Below are 18,923 nucleotides of genomic sequence, written 5' to 3'. Positions count from 1 at the left end.
AAATCCACATTGACAAATAGTGCCCTACATTGCAGCATATTACATCAAGGACACTGTCCGAAGCCAGAGAGGTTGCAGGGTCCGCCAAATATAAACAGAGTGAAATAGTGTTTTCCTTTAATGTCAGATGTTAATCACTTTATTCAGTCATTAAAATGAAAAGAGTTCAAATTTCATCCCCAAAACTACATAATGCACCTTTTAAATCCTCTTTTCAGATGCAATTCATAGACCAAGTTCTTAATTATCCATTACAAACATCATTCAGCTATTAAGATGTGTGAAGTGCATATTTTTTTTTAGGTACAGGAAATAGTTTAGTCACAGTTCATTACAACCATTTTACACCCAAAGGTGGAATTATTTTTCATAGAGGAGACTACAGGATACTAGTGCCCTTCATTACAAGAAATCTGTCTCAACATAATAAAGTGTAATTCACACCAAGGTCATTTTTCATGTTTTATTAAAACATACATGTACTGTATAGTATAAACTTATTTCACTGGATTTAATAAAAACAATTTACATATTATCAGCCACCAGGTTATTTATACTGATGAACATAGAGGCATTTCTGAGAAACTGTGCAGCATAACATTTTTTGTAATGTAAAAGCAGTTCCTGTCCAAAGATTTTACAATTCAAAGTTTACATCATGTATATACAGCAGTAGTTATAAATCGTGTTGAATACTGGAAAGACGGCGAAGGCACGGCGTGAGAAGCAGTAGCAAGGAAAGTTCAAGGGTTAATATTGGATGAGGATAATTAAAATACTCTACATTAGATACACTTTTTAAATATTTGTACACTTCACAAGAAAAAAGACAAAACGGAACAAATGAAGGGGTCTTGGGTTTTCAGACATTTTACATAATTTCTGTTTGCATTTTTGCTGTATTTGATGGCTGTAAATTATGTTGATGGGTCCATCATCTGCCCTTAATGAGAGGTTTTTCTATTGCTAGTCTAAAATACAGCCCAGACCTAGGGCCCCTGCAATTTAGCCATGCTTGATTCAGTCTTTACCACCGTAGACTCAACAAACAATAATGGCTGAACTTTAAAATACAGGCATTAACCTCAAACATGTAACAGCTATACAACACAGTCTGTGAGAGGCAGCTCTCCGCAGCGCACGCTCTCTCTGCCCCCTCAGTCGCGGTGAACCCAACGCTACATGATTAATATGTACAACTCAAAGCAACCGACCATGTCTTAGCTACAATTTATGCAATTAAAGTGTTGTGTGCAAAGTTGAAGAAAAGAAGTCGACTGCTCTATTTCCAATGATGTATATCGTCTAAAGGCAAGGGGCAAAAGAATGAGGGTCCTGTAAAATAGTTTACTGCTAAAATAGAAAAGATTGATTTACAGGCATGTAGCAGGAAAAACTATGGTTGCACTTCCAGCAACTAGTCTCTAAATATATTCCACTTTAGTGTACAGGGCACACCAGGACCACAGTAAGCACCAAAATACCATGACTGGTTGTATTGCTTCCAAATTACCCTTCTACACATTTAAACAGGTAGGCGTGAACAACATTTCAGATCAGACACCCATGAAGGAATCAAAAATGTAAACGTTTTACAAAACAATAAAAGTAAGCCCACCAACAGTCATGAGCTCAACATACAGTAGAAATAGCTGGCCTTATAAAAATATAGTGATTTCTTCTTTTTTTTCTTTTCAACAGTTCTCGGAGTGTTCGCAGGGTGCCGAGGTTGAGGAGAAGAGGAAGGGGCGTTGTGTGGGTGAGGAAGCGTGGTGGGACTGAGTGTGTCTGTGAGGGGGACGGGCTGATCGAGGGTGGACGGAGGATGGGAAGCCTCACATTGACAGACTGTCCCTCTCAGTGCCAGCTGCAGTGACAGCGAGCTGCCCTTAGTGGTGGATGTTGAGGTTTCTGAAGTAGTCGAAGGTCGCCCCGAGGGCCCAGCTCGTCTCCACGTTGTTCACCTTCTTGGCTAGCTGTTGAAGAGCAGAGCGACAGGAGCATCTCCATTACCACCACAAAGGGACAATTCCCTATACTTTGTCTTCTACTGATTGGAAAAACACAGTGTTTAAGACAGAATATAATGTTTTTTTTGTGACGCTTTTTCTATTTTGTGTCTTTGTGGCTCTGGTTTGCTCACCTGCAGCACAGTGCTGTCCTTGAAGCCAAAGCCCTCTTTTAGCAGACAAGTGATATATGTCATATCCATGCAGAGGAAGGGGCTGATAGCGCGGTATTTGGTCATTTTGTTGCACACTGCAAACACACAAAAAAATAAGATTTCAGACATGACATTAACACAGGTTTCACACACCTCTGACATAGAGACACCTTCCATTCCATGTATAGACAAAAAAAACAATCACATTTCTAACCACTGTGCTACATGATTAAAAGATGATCTTTCTGTTTTTGTACGGCTGAATAAACAGGGAGGTGCGAGGAGAACGGCCGAAGGGTCAGCACAAGGCTGCGGGTGGGTGGCGGTGTCGAACTGCCCAGTACATAGTTTGAGTGTTTCGGTATGTGTCAGCCCCCAGGTGGTGTGTGGCTGTCAGGTGCCCTCCTGCCTGGGCCAGACAGACATCGTCAGCTCAGCTGCCAGCCCGGCCTGAGCCAGGCTTTATCCATGTGACAGTGTTCTCACAACACAAACAGCTTTGCATAACACACCAGCTCGCTCCAACTGTAAATCTGGTTCATTCTACATGGACATTACAGGTGTCACACAATCAACCTGATAAGTATCAGTGAAACGCACTGAAACACTGTTTTTTTAAAAGGATCAGCTGTGCCAATTTGGTGCAGTTGCACCAGCTGATCGGGCACAAACAAACTTTCGTGCTTTTTTGCTGTTTAGACTATGTCGCGCAAAGTTTAAGCGGTTAGACTGATATATATAACTTGTAAGATTGTTGGTTTCATACACAAGCTCATCCGTCCCTAGAGGAGATAACATTGTAACCCTTACCTTCTTTGGCTCTCTTCTTAAAATCCCTTACTTCAAGCGCACCACCTCGACTGCCATCTGTGCAGGAAAAAAAAAACAAACATGCAATTTGAATACCGACTTTGTGCAGAAGATGATAATTAGCTGAAAGGATAATGGCACTGGAAGGTACAGTAGCATTTCAGTCTGTGCCCACTCACCAATGAGGCCAGACTCCACAGCTCTGTCGAAGTAGTAGGAGAAAGCGTAGAAGACGCTGCTGCCCTTCACCTCATAGGGCTGGTGGACGATTCCTTTGATGACTTTCATCACCTCATAGTAGCACAGCTTGTAGCCGGCGTAGCCTGAGGAGGTAGAGACGAAAGTTAAATGTAGATATGTCAAAGATGTGCCCAACATCTTTGACAAAGGGAACAATGAGTTAAAGGTGCTTGGATGCAGCGATGCTCGGAATGCAATCGAAAGGGCCTCCAGTTTGAGGTCAGCCAGTCGGTTGAAGCCGGGGGGCTCACAAGGGAAGCCCCGGAAAGACAAGTTTCACACAGCCCCATGGGTACGGTTGGCTCAGTTGTGCCGGCAAAACCATGTGCCGACAAGAGCGGCAGTTAGCGCGTCCCTGTTGGGCTGTCTATTTTTACCACATAATTGTGAGCGGTCCAGATCAAGCCACTCGTTACACAAAAAAAATAACAACTCAGGGACAAGCCCAGCATCTTTTGGCTACTTGACTGTGGTATGGGAGTGACTGCCTTATTTGTGAAGTTAACTGACAGTTTTCTTTTCGTTTAAATACAAGGTTGACTGCAGTATAATTGTTCGAGAGGGAGGACGGGCGAGCGAGAGGATGACAAAACATGCGTTTGGCGCCAAGGTTACAGAAAACTTGAGCGAAAAAATGTTCTCATGCGAGACTGCGTTATACTGTACTCTATTGTGTTGCAGGGCTGAGAAAGGAATGCATGGCTCGCTGCATCCAAAGGCACCGGGAAGGAAATCAAAACCTCAGGCTGCCTTTATCTCACCGTCTGGAATCCCGCTAACTTTGTAGGTGGTTCCTCCAAAAGTCACATCTTCTCTGAACTTTTTTGGCAGGCAGGAGCTGGTGAAGACTTTCCAATCTAGACCTGGAGACAACAAAAACAAGAAAGAATGTGTTATTTCCCGATGAAGGAATGACACAGCAAGTGCAAACAGCAACGTGATAGAAAGGTGCTTGGTACTCTACCATCAGCTCCTAGTGCTCCAAGAGTTGCCAGTCGAGCTGCATACAGTCCATTTCCAAGGTAGCTAATGTGATGGTGACACAAGTTTTTAGACAGTTGCATTAGTTTTAGCCTGCAGAATACACACGCGTGTTCACATCCAAAGAGATTAAAGCATCTTTGTCTGTTTTTACCTGTGTGTGTAGAGTTGATATGTGTGGTTGAAGAGGTTGAATTTGGCGATGTAACTGGAAGGGGCAGACTGAATGGTTTTCTGTTGGACACACAACAAATGTTTGGTGTTGGATCTTTGGTGAGGGCATTTTCAATTCACAACATTAAATATTTCATTCACCTTTGACTTGGGAAGAAATGTGATCTGCGTAGATCCTCCACCCAAATCCAGGATGCCCACTGTCTTCCTCGTGTTGGAGTACAAGTGCCCTATGAAAAAATAAACACATCTTGCTGGGCGAAGGAAACTTTGAATCCGTCATCCGTGCAACAAACAGAGCACACTGTGTAATCTTGCGGATTCATCACCACTTTTTAAGGAAAGTTTATTCCTTTTTCCTTTGTCACAAAGGATGCATGTCTTTCCCCGCGGTGAGGGGAAACACCTTTCTGGTTTCGAAAGCCTAACCTTGTTGATCAAAATACATTTGGATGGTGCCATAGCTGTGTGAAAAGAGGCGAGGAAATATTGCTTGTTTTCTCAGCCTGTTTGGGGCCAGTGATTCAAGCTCATAACCTCAGACAGGAGACAAGAGTCTCTCACTGCCGGGCTTCTGTGTACACTGGAGCCTCAGATATGAGCCTCCTGACCACTAACACCACCATAGCAAAACACAAGCAATGTCTTACCTGTAAGGAAGTTCACAGTGACCCAGGCGAGGACTCCTAAAACAGCACAAGGGTGAAAATGTCTGCATTAGCAACAGCCCGAGAAGTGATCGCAACTGATGTTCACGTTCGAGTGTGTTCTCAGTGCACGCTCTCAGCGCACACTCTCAGCGCAGCTCTCCTTCGTTAAGCTGATATTAAAGCAGCACAAGCTGGTGAAACTTCCAGACCAGCCCAGGTAATTACAATTGTCTCAGATGTCGAGTTATTGCGCTCATAAAGTGTGGATAATGAATGGCACATACTGTATGATGAAACATAACATGGTGAGGGTGTCTTAATGAGTGATGTGGAGGATCGCACTAAATTATTGGGCGTGGGACGGCAAGCAACTCACGCTGGCATATTTATTTGTCTCAATGAGGTAGTGACAGACCTCTTGTAAAAAGAGTAATGAGAGCCGGCTCGTTTGTTACATCCTCAGTAAACGAGGCACCTGGTCAGACAATAGCTTTTCAGAAATCACAATTAAAAACATAAAAGTGAGTGTTTTTGTGAGTGTAAATATGTTTTAGGGACATTGAAAGATGACCGACCTTCGTTCGCTCCGTTCATGATGGAAACACTGTTGTCTGGCACAAAGAAGGGGGACTCATCGAACACATCTCGCACCTGCGGGGTAGATTTATCACCATTTCGTTACCATTATCTACTTTTTATGTGTGAAGGCAAACACAGTGACGCTACACTACATGACACAAACACTCTGCTCTGCTCCAGGAGACGAACTGTGTCTGTTCTGTTTTAGAGTGACAGATAACTCAACCACAAACATGGCTGGAACAGTAGCCTGGATTTAATACTTTAAATGACAAATATGGTTACTCCACACAAACCTCACAACAGCTGTTTTTTTGCAACACGATAGCCACCAAATGGGCAGACTCTCTGGCTTTTTTTTTTTTTTTTTTTTTTTTTTTCAGTGACACTTGTAAGCACTTAGTGGTTTCTCATCTCCGCTCCTTGGCGGGACGGGCGCTGTTTGTGCCAAACTGTCTGAGGGCAGAGAGAAAAAACGTGCCTCACCTCCTTCAGAAGAGCGTGGGCCTTGTCTTCGGGGAGCAGACGCAGACCCGCCGTGGCCTTCAGGACCACGGGGGTCCTGTGCCACTCCTCCTCCGGCACGGTCTTCTTGGCGATCTTCAGCAGCTGCCTGATGGTGTTGCCACCCTGCAGGATCAAGGTATTTTAAAACAGGTGTAAGTCACAGGCAGGTAAATACAGGAGTGGGCAGCAGTGACATCATCACCCGGAGGTGTTTTTTGGGTAATTACACCGTGTTTACATCACATGAGCCCAACCCTCAGAAAATCCCTGTGGTTTTGGCGATTTGCAGACAGGGAACACCTCCCTAATACACCTGATGATTAATGACAAGTGATGGTGTGTACAGGCGCACATACCTCCTCGGGGTTGTCCTTGTATGCAGACAGCCCGGGCTTCACCGCGTGGTAAAGCTCGTTGTCCAGAACCGGCAGCTCGACTGAAAAGCAAGAGGACAGTGAGCGGATCGTGAACCAGAGTGTGTGCTCTATAAATAAAACAGAAACTCAAGTCGGTGTAATTGCACATCTTTTCTGTCACAGCTCGTGATATTTAGACTGCCTCACCTACATCCTGATTCACGTTTTTTAGCAAAGGTCTGCTGCTTCCTACACAGTTGAGTCAGACAAATTAAAAGTCCATCTGGGTTACTTTTAGAAAAGCCCACTGCACTGAGTGTGCCGGTGCATGCCTGTCCTCACAGCGCACAGTGAATGACCCAGCAGCAGGCAGACAGAGTGGGAGTGTGGAGAGAGCCCTGCTATTGGTTCAGAGACCGGAGGAGAGAGAGGGGAAGAGAGAGTGTGGAGAGTACTCTACTCACCGGGGTCTTTCTGGATGAACTTGTAGATGTGGATCCTGCTGCCGGTGCTCCCGGCGTCGAACATGACCCCGTAGAAGACCCGGGTCAGGTTGACGGGGGAGGAGGCTTCGGGCACCGGCTCGTAAACCTCAGGTGGGTGGTAGGGCTCAGGTGCGGGATGCACGACCTCGGGCACCGGGTGGAAAGCCTCGGGTATGGGGTGAATGACTTCAGGCGCCGGGTGGAACACCTCGGGGATCTCGGGGTAGGTCGGCACGCCGGGCTGGGCCGCCGCGGGCGCCGGGTTGGAGACCTCGGGGAGGAGGTTTTCCGTGTTGGCGGAGTGCTCCCGGTAGCGGTAGAAGTGAGGGATGTAACGGTGGTGCCGGTAGTAAGTCGCCTCCGCTAACAGGAGGCTCCCGAACAGGAGCCACACGGAGAGAGTTTGGAGCAGGTTCGGCGTGGCCATTGTGTTCACAGCCCGTACAGGAGAGCCACAAACAGGAGAGCTGAGGAGAAGAGGAAGCCCTGGTGGATGATGGAGGAGTAGAGAGATTGACAGGGGAGAGAGACTCAGGACTGTCCGGTCATCTGTTTACAGTATATAAAGACATAAGGGCTTGGCACAGGGCCACACCGAGAGCAGCCATCCACCAATCCTGTGGCGGTCCATCCCAAATCCATCAGGAGTCCCCCCTCCTCCTCCTCCCGTGAGCTGAGCTGGAGGCTGACTACCTGCCTACTAACAGCATTTCCCTTTTTTTTCTCCTTTTTTTTTTTTTTTTTTTTTTTCTTTTAAGGAGGAGGAGGAGGAGGATTATTTTGGGTTATGTTTTTCCCCTCCTCATCTTTACTGCTTATTCTGGAGCCAAAAAAAAAAAAAAAAAATCCCTCTTAGTAAATGAGAAAGGGGGTTTATAAAGAAGTCAAAATGAATGGCTCACTCTGAAAAGAAAAAAAAAGAAAAGAAAGGGTCTTAAAATACTTTTATGGGTGCGTTTAAGACTTACATAGTAACGTGCCTCAAACCCTGCAACTCTTTGGACTTTCACAGCTCCACTTCTTCCCCGCTTCACCTCACTTGAGCTCAAATTTGGCCACCGACTAAATTAAGAAGGATTCAGGTTCATCTTGAGAGTCTTTAAATGACTCACTGCAGTGTGTAAGAAAGGAGGCGACTTGAATATGACATATGAACGTTTGCACCCATTTCTGTACTAATTTTCTTTAGCTTTATTTTAAAAATAGCTTGGGCCTCACACAATAAACGAAAATAAACTTCAACTCATTTATTATTTACTTGTGGTAGAGGGGATTCTGCTTTATTTATTCGGTATTAGGTATTAATCTCTCCACTACACCTTGTTCAGCAGCAGGAGTGAATCATGCATGCATTTAAACCAATCCTTTCAACCTCCCCGTCATGATCCTGCAATAATCGCCGCAGTAAAGCTACTGCAGCCCTTCCACCAACCTTCAAAAATGCAAATGTGACCTGTACTCCAGCTGGCATAAAAGTTAAAAGAATGTCAGCAATCATCTCACTCCCACTCATCCCTGTGTTAACCACAGGCTTTCCAAGGGAAAAAATATTTGGGCAGCGAGGCACGTTTCACGAGAGAGAATGCATGAAAAGCATGAGTGGCTGTTTCTCCGCGTTAGGTGGGTGGTTGGCACGGCATCACGAAAAAAGCCATGCCGTAGTGTATCAGCTAATGCTTTATCATGTGACGCTCAGAGTTGCTGCAGAAGCACCCCTGGGATATGGCACAGAGGGACAGCAGCTCAGAGACCTTACATGAACTGAGATTTGAACCAGGCTGTGGTATTTTCCACCCACTTTGTATCAACAGAAAGAAGACAGAGATCTGAAACAGAAGGCGCTGGTAGTCTAGATCCTGAGGCATCCATGAAGATCTGACCCTACCCCAACCCTGACTTAACATGTGCTTATACCAGACTGCTTCACCTCATGCAGAGGGCGACCGGGGGAAAGAAAATGAGCTGTGGGCCAGCCCGGCCAGGAGGGTAAGGGGAGGGCAGAGGTCCTTCAGATGGGCACGGGAGAGTGCGGGAAGTCCACCGAGAGGACAATGTGGGGAGGGTGGGGCTTGGCACCAGCGTTCCCCCATCATGCCATTCCACTCCCAGGACACTCAACTGTGCAGAGCACTGTTCCAACACTGTAATTTGTACTAAAAATATTGGACTTTCTTTCCTCCTTCCTTTTTTCTAAATACTGTGGCTACTTTTTTCAATCCTGTGGCTCACCAGAATGGTCGTTTGCCCCTATCAAAGCGTACATGTGCAGGACCTCTTGCTGACTTGCTGCCCATAGTTGTCTTGGGTGCATGTTTAACAGTGTGATAATGTGACTCATAAAGCCCCGGATAAAGATGTCCTAATAGAAAATATTTTCAGAAAGTCACACTTTGTCTGGTCTACGGTTTGAAATCGCTGTTGATATTTACTTGCTGTTGGCGTTGAGACACATCCTGTGGTTAATGCAGCAATTTATCAGGATAATGAGCGGTGTTCGGACAGCTGCAATCCTCCTTTGATATATAAATCACAGCGCATGACCTACTTTATATTATCATTAAAATGTGATGCAATAGGAATCGCCCCACAGGCAAAATGTCATGTAGACCAGCAGAAATCTTGAATATTCACTCTGCAATTAGCGAAACAATATCTCCTGGGAGTTCTGCATGCTGCCAAATTAGGTTAGGATGTCAACCAAACGCGCACAGCTGCAGTATAAATTGTGTGTAAAGTGCTCCTCCACTGCATGACACAGCATATAACAAACATGATGTTTTAAAGCAGAGGCAGGTTCAATTTTGGTATTTTGTTTCAAGTTAACTGCAACCGTAAAGCATGAGAAGGGACCCCAGCTTTGTAATCTGCGCTGTGCAATATATCATTAATATGCTGCAATGTTGCCCTCAGGAATGCCATGTTTGTGGGTGTCCTACCCCGAAAAGTCCATTGAAGAGACCCAAACCTTGTCATTACAATTCCAATGATAATGACAGCTTTGAAAAGTTCAGGGTTATTTCAGTTTTCTCTCCTCACTGTCATAGTAATTACCTTTAAATTTAGTCTTCAAACTGTGTTCATGATGCCAGAGCAGCGAGCGACCCTATATGATTCAGTTTACAGTAGCTACACCCAACACTTTTGCGATATCTCCCTTTTCTTGTTTTAGGGATAATCTGAAGTGGACACTCCGACGTCCTGCAGAAAAGCTAAACAAGATAATGGGGAGGATTCAGTGGTTTGGAGCTTGAATTATGGCCTCTGTAACTTTACATTGTCTCTTTTGTGTTTCTTTTGGATGACCGTCTTCGGAGATGAAAAAAAATGACTGCATTTACGTTGATCTCTGTGGTTTTCCCAAAGCTCTGGGTAAAAAAAAAAAAAAAAAGTAAGGGACGGTAGAGAGTAAGTAACACACAGTCCTTTCAGAACAACATGAACAATCCTGCTGACAGCAGCCAAATGTATGTCATGTCATCATGTGGGAGGAGATCATGTGCAAACAGATCCTGTTTGATAGAGCCCGGCTTGAGACTACTGTAATTACAAGACAAGAGACGAATACAGCCATTCTGTGTCAGCCCAGAGGCTGTTGAGCAGAACAGAACATGTGTATTTCATTATCTCCTACGGTCATCGGAGGATTGATTGATTAGAAGCTTCATTTATTCGGGAGAAACTCACAAGTGCGCTACTGCAGATGGGCAGATACAAAACACAAAACTGCAACTTAATCTAGAGATTAATCAATAATGAAAGTAAGTTTTAGTTACAGGCCTAATGAATTTCTGCAAGGAGATTAACATGACTAATACCATGTACATTGCACTAAATTTTGATATTTCAAAAGCCTCAAAGCAGATTTATTTGAAATGAAAGTTTTATGATGAAAAGGAAGCAGAGTTGCAGAGATGTAGAGTTTATATTATTGTAAAGAGTACAAAAATTAGGATTAGGCAATGTCTGAGTGACACTGAAGACTGTTGGAAGTTTATAGAAGCATGCAAATCCCTAAAAATTGGAGTCCAGATGTATACAGTTTTCGATGCTCATGTATATCTAAACTTCCTCTCTCAAATGTTAACTAATTATTTGTGATAAGCTCAGGTGTACGTCATAAACATGTCATGATGTCGATGAAAGGCCTTTTCCATTTCTGCATTATGAAAAGCAAACGTGTCAATAAAATCAACAGTGGCTCTCTCTTTCCCTTTCACTGGCTCAGGGTCCTGATATTCTGCAGGCTGTCCCACTGTCATGTCTTATCGGCACTGATATATGACGAATCCATCGTTAATGGGGAAAAGCAAACCTGTCCTTTACTATGACAAGTCAAAACATCTGCTGTGAAAAAGGCCTATTAGAGATTTCCACCAGGTGGTACAGCCTATGTAGTCCTATCTTTATGTTAACCTTGACTTGAAGTGTGCCGAAAAGTGTGTCAGTTTGTTTGTCTTATCATTATCATCCAACTGTTGACCTCTGTAGATCCTAATCTGACATGTATCTGTTTATCACATATATGTACATACAGTTCAGTATTTCAGGCTACATACCTGCTCATAATGGACTCACTTTATAATTATTTAAAGGATTCATCTATGCAATTTAAGTAAAGCCCCTTGCTACCTTCAGCGTTGTAAAAATAATCCAAAAGTCATGAAGAAGAATTAAAGATATTGTGCTAAAATATTACTTTGGAAAAAGTGAAGGTCACCAATAAAAGTGGTACCTGAGTAAAAAAAAGTCTTAAAGTATCTGATATTAAATGTGCTGAAGTATCTATGGTTTGACTGATGGTCCAGGTCAGATCCATTACTTGGCATTTTTTAAATTTGAACCAATAACTGATGCCGCGTGTAATCTGCAGAGGAACAACTGACTTAGGTTTTCAAATAAATGTAGTGGAATAGTTAATAAATGGTTGCCTTCAAAGTATATAAATTAGCAGAACATTTAAATATCTAAGTTGAGCAAAAATTGTACTGCAGTACTTGATTAAACGTACTTAGTTGCATTCCATCACTGGCTACATTAACATGGCAAACGTAAAATATGGTGGTTGTTTTTCGAGTTAGTTATCTATATTTGTATGTTTATCTATCTATCCATCTATCTATCGTGTGTCATGTGTCTGAACCTATTTGTAAGGATGTTATGGGTTAGAGACGGTGAAATGTGTTTCAGACAGAAATATGATAGCATTTGTGTTCCCTACAAACATTAAGGTCGTTTATCAGATGTAGAGGTGTCGGTTATCAGAGGACCCGGGACACAGAAACTCGGCTGCCGTGTCTCCATGGCATCAACCGTACACAAACATTTACATTCATAAATGAACAGGAGCTTGCCACCAGCCGACCTGTGAAAACCCCTGGAATGGTTGCCGTGAAACTTCTTTCTCTTCATGGTGGTGTTGTGCAGGACTCTAGGAGCTAACAGGAACAAGGATGCCGACGAAGAGAGTCACCAAAGTGAAGAGGGCGAAAGCCGGGTAAGGGCGCACTTCTTCTGCTGCGTTCACGCTCAGAGGGAAAATCCAGTTATATTTTGTGTTAGTATTTTTTTTTTTATTATTATTTTTTGTTGCAGGAAAGGAAAGAAAGACGGCAAGCAGGAGTCGAAAGCGGACAAAGAGTCAGACATCGAGAAGGCCAGGGCCAACGCTGTCCTGTGGGAGCTGAGGTTTAAGGACAGGGAGCAGGCGCTCAATGAGACCAGCGAGGCCGCCTTCAAGCTAGGACGCACTAACGAGTACCTGACCAACCAGCTGTACCGCGCCGAGCAGGACGCCATCGACACGGCCGGACACTGGGAGAGAAAACGAGATGCTTACGAGAAGGAGGTCGGTGTTTTTGTTTTTTTGTTTTTTTGCTTGTGCGTGTGCATTAAAACGATGACTGGTTTCAAAAAACACCGTCATTGTTTTTTTTAACAGATCAATGCGCTGCAGGAGCGCCTCAGGAGTCAAGAGGCGCAGGCACGTGACGAGCAAAACAAACTGGTGAGTTCAAATTTAAAACGCAGCCACAAGAAAAGAGGAGGCAGCTCCCAGTGTGGGCCCGCAGAACATGCTCAATTTGGCATGTTCGCAGCGGGACACTATACTGTGATTTACACTTCAAACCTGCAGCATCTGAAAAATGTGCTGCGCTGGGTTCTAAACAGCTGTCTCGTGTGTAATTATGCTGGCATTTTATTATGCAAGAAAACAACAACCCAAACAAAAGCGACCATAAAACAAAAAAACAAAACCCTCACATTCCGAGATACATGGTCTAATGTTATTTTTATTTATGTACGTGGCCGCAGGGGCGAAAAAGCATAATTTGAAAGTGCTTGGTGGGGAATTGGCAGCCACACTGCTGGTCTTGATGTGTTAACCAAACCCCACACAGATCCTTTACTCCAAAATGCCAGTTTAGGTTACATAAGGCACACCAGAAGGGTCTTATTTTGACTTATCCTCACTGACCTCTGCAGCTTTTTGGTCAAGATCAAGCCATCAAACTGATATGACAAAATTTCAAGGAGCTTAACTAGACAAAAAAAAAAAAAAAGTACAAAATAAAGGACCTCTCGCTTCTTCTTTTTGCGAGCAGCTGTTTTCCATCTCCCAGCTCTTACTTCACGCTGGTAAAATGGAGTCCAATAAGCTTCTGAGGAGGAAAAGAGGCATGGTCTGGACCAACTTGAAACATCCCTATTTTAGACGTGTGTGGAACTGTCACATATGTCCGGTTATGGGGGAAAAAAACTACTGTCGTGTGGTTCGACTCTGAAGGCATGCCGTTCACGGCCTTTCTCTCATTGTGAGAGGCTCATCCTAAGAATGGACTTAGCTAATGGAAAGTGCTCCATCAACAGCAGTGCTGGGAAAACCTGAATGCACTGGCTTTTGTCTGTGGAGTGTTGACAAACGCGCTCAGCCAAATAATTATTCTAAAAAACTTTTCCAGCTACAGTTTGTGCACAGTTGTGAGGAAAGAGACACATGCAGTGCAACAAGAAACACTTTGAACTGTCAACCGGTGGAAGTGTTTTGGAAAGCTGACCAGTTGATAGATCGCACAGAGGAAAAATTGCACATGACACAGACCAACTTGAAAAAAAATAAATAAATAAATACTGCAGATTGGTGCAGTGATGTAGATGGACGTATACAGAGTTATGTGAAGAATAACGATTAGGCCTCAAGTTGTAATCAGGTGGTTGATCGAGCCTCTCATTTAGTCGTCATGGACATGTTTGTGGGTGCGTGTTTTTGCTAGTCTCTCATGACTTTGGTCATTTTGTCACATTTTTGCGCAGACGGGCTTTTCCACAGTAGCATCTTGAGGTATTTGGCCTGACTGATCTGTGTTGAGGTCGGTTTTGCTAAAGAGTTTGGCCTGTGTGAACTTTGGTATAAAATCCTCTAGCCAGACTGATGCAAGTTGCAGTTATGGGAACTTTGCAGCACACGAGTGGATGCATTTTCACAGGAATGCATTTAAAGGAAAGGTTCACCCCAAAAAAGGGAACATTCGGTCATTATCTTCTCACGCCAATGTGGGGTGAAGTTTTGCAGGCCACAGAACATTTCAGAGGCGCAACGGAAAAAGCGGTGTTGCAGCGTTCTCCTAAATGGCTGCAGTAGATGGGGACTTGTTTTAAAACGTCTCTAGGCTTCTGGAGACATTTATGCTTTTACCCCCTACATTTTATAAAAAAGTCCCCAGCTACTTATGCACTTAAGGAGAATGACTCTGTTTTGCTGTGAAGCTCCAGAAATGTTCCGTGGACTGCGAAACTCCGCTCAACGTCCCATCAGCACGAGGGTGAGCAGATAATGACTGAGTTCTCAATTTTTGGGTGAACTGCTCCTTTACCCTTTAGAATGTTTTTTTACACGCTTTGCGTCTAATTATCCGATTGGTTTCACCAGGTGGAAGAGTACACGCTGCAAATCAGTGAGCTGAAGGAGCTGTTCAAAAAGAAGTCTGGCGACTTTAACACGATCCAGGACGGAATGAAGGAAATCAAGAAGTTTCAGACGAGGAAAGCCCAGATGGAGCAGGAGCTCAGTGACGTGAGGGCAGAAAAGTGACAGGCTGTCAAATGTTTCCTGTTAAGATGCCACAAACAATCCTGACCTATTTTATTTCTCTAGATTAGAGAAAGCATGGAACTTGCTGAAAAGGAGCATCGGGAAAACCTGAACGAAATGGAGACCAATTTCTTCAGAGAGAAGGTAAAAGAATAAACTATAAATGTCTGATCAGTTTGGAACATTATGAGTGTGTTTACATGCACATTAGTATCCTGGCTATAATCAGGTTTGCCCTGTACCATCCAATAGTGGATGAGGTGGATGAGATGTTAAGAAATCAAGACGATCAGAAACGTGGATGATCATGTATCCAGGGATATAAATACCAACGATTTTCATGTTCTATGTAAATGCTGTATCCTGAATATAATCAAATGCAGGATAAGGCTCAAAACCAGGATACTAATGCACTCGTAAACGCACTCAGTGACTAGTCATGAAATTAATTTGTAGAGAAATACATCATTTTGAAAATATATCATTCAAACGGTTGGTTGGTTGGTTGAGGAGACTTCCCAGGTGCAACAACAAGTGAGTTTCCCTGCAGGTTCGCCTGGAGAAGGAAGCCGAGCTGAAGATAGTCCAGGTGATGGAGATAGCCCGCAAAGAAGCCATTGAGTGAGTGTTACCGCCGTCCCTTCACAAACTAATTTTGTGTTCAGAATGCAAAGGAAAAATAATTTACTCACAGGAGTGTTTATGTGTATTAAAATATATATATATATATATATATATATATATATATATATATATATATATATATATATATATATATATATATATATATATATATATATATATATATATTTATTATTATTATTATTATTATTATTATTATTATTATTATTATTATTATACAAGTAGAATTGATGTTATTTCTCTTGACCACACCGGTTGGTCACGTTCAGTGTACATCACCGAAGCCAACGATCACATCTTCAGCCGCCCCCGAGCGTCCGGCAGGAAGGAGAATGTGATGCGTGAGCGGAAGACCATGGTTTATTACTTTTGAGGCTGTGCAATGTATATTTCACCTCTGCTATGTTTAGTTGGTTTTTCCAGCTCATAAAATGTCAACATTGATACTGGTGTGGTCCTGCCGGTTTGGTCTCAGTGTCAGTAATTGATTTCATGTTTGAACACATTTAGTTTGTATTTAAAAGTCAAGTAGACTGACCCTGTTTATTCAGGTCGGTGTGTGGGAACCACAAAACTGAGGAAAATTTGAAAAAAAAAAAATTTGCTAATGCAACAATCTTCTCACATCTATTGGCCGAAAGGCAATATAATATCGCTAATTGTGTTTTCATTACTGTATAATCACCTGCATCCTAGAATCTTTGTGTTTTCAGTGCGAGCCTTTTATATGTTCACAGGGATGTGATCCAAGTATCTTGTCCTGTAAACTTTTCAGGCAGCTGGACGACGCCTCACACTCCGTGTTCAAGGAGAACGTCCGTCTGAATGAAGCGCTTAAGTATCACATGAAGGAGGCAGAGGACCTGCATAAATTGAAAAACTCGCTGGAGACGGTTAACGCTTCCCTGACGCTGGACAAGGTTTGTTTGAACCAGGGGACAGCAGTGTTACTATTGGGCAAGCCCTTGGATAGAGAGCATTCATCTCCGTAAAGTCATTCTCAATCGTCTCGCTTATGAAATACTTGTCAGATCTGTGCAGAATTTATTTCAGGTGGGTTTTTTTTCCCCTTGTGTTGTTTACTCGTGCTCACCCCCAACCTCCTGAGTACTACCCAGCCTCTCTGTGGTCAGTGGTTGCGGTGAAGTTTCCACTGGTCTATGGGTTCAAATTTAGTGGCTTCTCCTTCGCAGGTTTCTGGCACCGATTCTCTTAGACAAATAAATGTTGGCCTCATTAATCTTACCTCTGGTGATGACGGTTAATCATGGGAGTAAAATCCACCTTGTTGAAGCGTTGGCCACTCACTCAGCACAGCACAGGCTGGTGCACAAATCATGTTCTGTTCCAGCTCTGTATTGGCATGCAAATGAAAGGATTCTGTCATCGACGTTGAAGCTTTGCCCCTCTCCTCTGTCTGCTCACCCAGAAAGAGTTTGAGATGATGGTAAAGAAGAATGCAGCTCAGTTGGAGGCCCAAAAAGAGGAGCTATCGAAACTGGAGGCCAAGGTGGCTTCACTGGAGCAGACCTTAGAGGTAAAAGCTGGTGAACAGAAGCGGGAGTGGGAAGGGCAGAGGAAGGAACTGGTCGGCATCGTGGCCAACCACGTAAGGCTGGAGAAGCAGCGGAGAGAGCGGGAGAGGGAACTGAGGGAAGCCAGGGCGCAACTGAGCACCATAGTGTCGCAGCGCAGGGAGCTGGAGGACTTCTTCCACGAGGCGCTGGCTGAGGTTAGGCAGGAGATCACGGCCAGCAGGAAGAAATACATAAAGGAGGCACGGCAGGATTATCGCAGGAGGATGAGGGAAGCCACAGCAGGAGGGCTGAAGTTCCCCCCCATCCGCACCTTTCATAAAGGCTCCCACAGTACCAACTCTGTCTATTCAGAGGTGGAGGCGGCTGCACGGTGGTAGGTCCACTTCCCATCATTTCCATGGCTTTTACAGCTCTGTGTGTCTTTTGTGATATTTTTAATTCCTCATGTTTATCAGAACCGAGAAAACCCCTCAGCTTATTCATACCCCTTTTTCCACCAAATTAGCCAGTTCTATGTTGATGAGAAGGCCCCCCTCGGTGGTCATCAGAGTCTAACACTCAACATTATTCATTTCATACATAGAGGTTGTCATTAATTTGATCTTATCCATGTGTATTTTAGGACTCATCCACCAGGAAGCAAAGTTGAAATGTCAGATCTCACTTGGGAGCAGAAGGAACAAGTGCTCGGGCTTCTCTTTGCTAAAATGAACGTGCAAAGGGAAAGGTAATAAAAGCTCTCAATGATTGTATTTTGTTTGTCTGAGCTTAAGCGCTTGCCGGTTGCTTGTTTGTCACTCATTGACATCATCCTTAAATAATACTGCACAATCCACTCATAATCCCTGAAAATGGACCGAAACTTCTGGACGAATTACCTCTGAACAACAAAGTGCGGTGACACCGAGCGGTTGCTCAGGCCAAACTTCTGGTGACTCCTCCCTCTTTTTAATGTTTTAAACAGCCATTTTCTCAGCAGAAGAGGATACCATAAAACATCAGTTAGGCTTCAAGCAATTTTCTTTTCCATCCAGCTGCTTAAAAAGAATGAAGAAATAGTCTGAGCACAATAGTAAAAATAGGCCCCGCCACAGAGTCGTGTGCTTGGAAACAAACATCTGGTCACGTCGATTTGCTTTCAGCCTATTGGCCCTTCTTCACGTGCACCAGCAGTTTATTTTGTTCTTTGAAACGCTTGTGGTCAGAGAGCAGCTGGTAACATGATTTTCAGAGAGGAGTGTGCAGGGGATCTGGACGTATGGGGGTATGGCAGGCTGGAGGAGATGTATATTCATGTTAACAGTGGTCTGGCACCTAGTCCAGCAGAAAAATACAGAGCATTTGGCCACTGGAGAGTCTGTTATCTAAGACCATGTGCATTGTGTTGACCCAGAGTAACCCGTCTCCAAGACAGGCTGCAGGCCTGAGCGCATAGACACCAATGTGCTAAAACATGTTTTTTTTTTTTTGCAAGAGGTTCTGTATTTAACTGCAACTCTGCATTTTCCTGATAGGAAAGCCAGCCAACATGTGGCCCCGTCTGCCTCCAGTGAGAAGAGCCTTGTGGAAGGTGACGCTGACTACGACACTATAGTAACTAAAGAATAAAAGTTACTCTTCATCCTCGCAATTACAAAGCTTGTGAAGATATATTGGTCCCATGCTCCATGTTTTAAAAAGTATTGGCCGTGAGAGCACGAGTAACTCA

The 18,923-nt window shown here is 43.8% G+C and overlaps 2 protein-coding genes and 1 long non-coding RNA gene across 3 annotated transcripts; 2 read left to right on the top strand and 1 right to left on the bottom strand.

The window, feature by feature from the left end:
* Positions 1-449: 449 nt before the first annotated feature.
* On the bottom strand, positions 450-7,528 carry entpd5a (ectonucleoside triphosphate diphosphohydrolase 5a). The gene is made up of 13 exons (XM_030443590.1): positions 6,926-7,528; positions 6,462-6,541; positions 6,085-6,228; positions 5,595-5,670; positions 5,020-5,055; positions 4,511-4,599; positions 4,350-4,429; positions 4,179-4,240; positions 3,976-4,077; positions 3,154-3,297; positions 2,975-3,031; positions 2,144-2,259; positions 450-1,976 (listed from the first exon to the last, which is right to left on the bottom strand). Exons 1-13 carry the CDS (start codon positions 7,371-7,373, stop codon positions 1,890-1,892), a joined length of 1,521 nt encoding a protein of 506 aa, XP_030299450.1. The 5' UTR covers positions 7,374-7,528; the 3' UTR covers positions 450-1,889.
* Positions 6,951-11,160, top strand: LOC115597563 (uncharacterized). The gene is made up of 2 exons (XR_003987120.1): positions 6,951-7,057; positions 8,758-11,160. It is a non-coding gene; the product is annotated as an uncharacterized LOC115597563 (long non-coding RNA).
* A 1,099-nt stretch (positions 11,161-12,259) lies between these two features.
* bbof1a (basal body orientation factor 1a) lies at positions 12,260-18,863 on the top strand. Its single transcript, XM_030443591.1, has 10 exons — positions 12,260-12,440; positions 12,539-12,791; positions 12,885-12,950; positions 14,874-15,017; positions 15,099-15,179; positions 15,586-15,656; positions 16,453-16,597; positions 17,107-17,588; positions 17,838-17,942; positions 18,730-18,863. The coding sequence occupies exons 1-10, from the start codon at positions 12,397-12,399 to the stop codon at positions 18,821-18,823; spliced, it is 1,485 nt and encodes a 494-aa protein (XP_030299451.1). The 5' UTR covers positions 12,260-12,396; the 3' UTR covers positions 18,824-18,863.
* Positions 18,864-18,923: the final 60 nt, after the last annotated feature.

Source organism: Sparus aurata, chromosome 16 (assembly GCF_900880675.1).
Source record: "Sparus aurata chromosome 16, fSpaAur1.1, whole genome shotgun sequence".
NCBI classification, from domain to species: Eukaryota; Metazoa; Chordata; class Actinopteri; order Spariformes; family Sparidae; genus Sparus; species Sparus aurata.
This window is presented reverse-complemented; position numbering and strand designations above follow the sequence as displayed.

Coding starts and splice junctions, on each gene's coding strand:
- entpd5a (XM_030443590.1), bottom strand. CDS start 7,373: ATGGCCACGCCGAACCTGCTCCAAACTCTCTCCGTGTGGCTCCTGTTC. Junction 4,600..5,019: donor CACTGTGAACTTCCTTACAG/GTAAGACATTGC, acceptor ATTTTTTCATAG/GGCACTTGTACTCCAACACG. Junction 3,298..3,975: donor AGTTAGCGGGATTCCAGACG/GTGAGATAAAGG, acceptor CTACCTCCTCAG/GCTACGCCGGCTACAAGCTG.
- bbof1a (XM_030443591.1), top strand. CDS start 12,397: ATGCCGACGAAGAGAGTCACCAAAGTGAAGAGGGCGAAAGCCGG. Junction 12,951..14,873: donor GTGACGAGCAAAACAAACTG/GTGAGTTCAAAT, acceptor TGGTTTCACCAG/GTGGAAGAGTACACGCTGCA. Junction 15,180..15,585: donor CCAATTTCTTCAGAGAGAAG/GTAAAAGAATAA, acceptor GTTTCCCTGCAG/GTTCGCCTGGAGAAGGAAGC.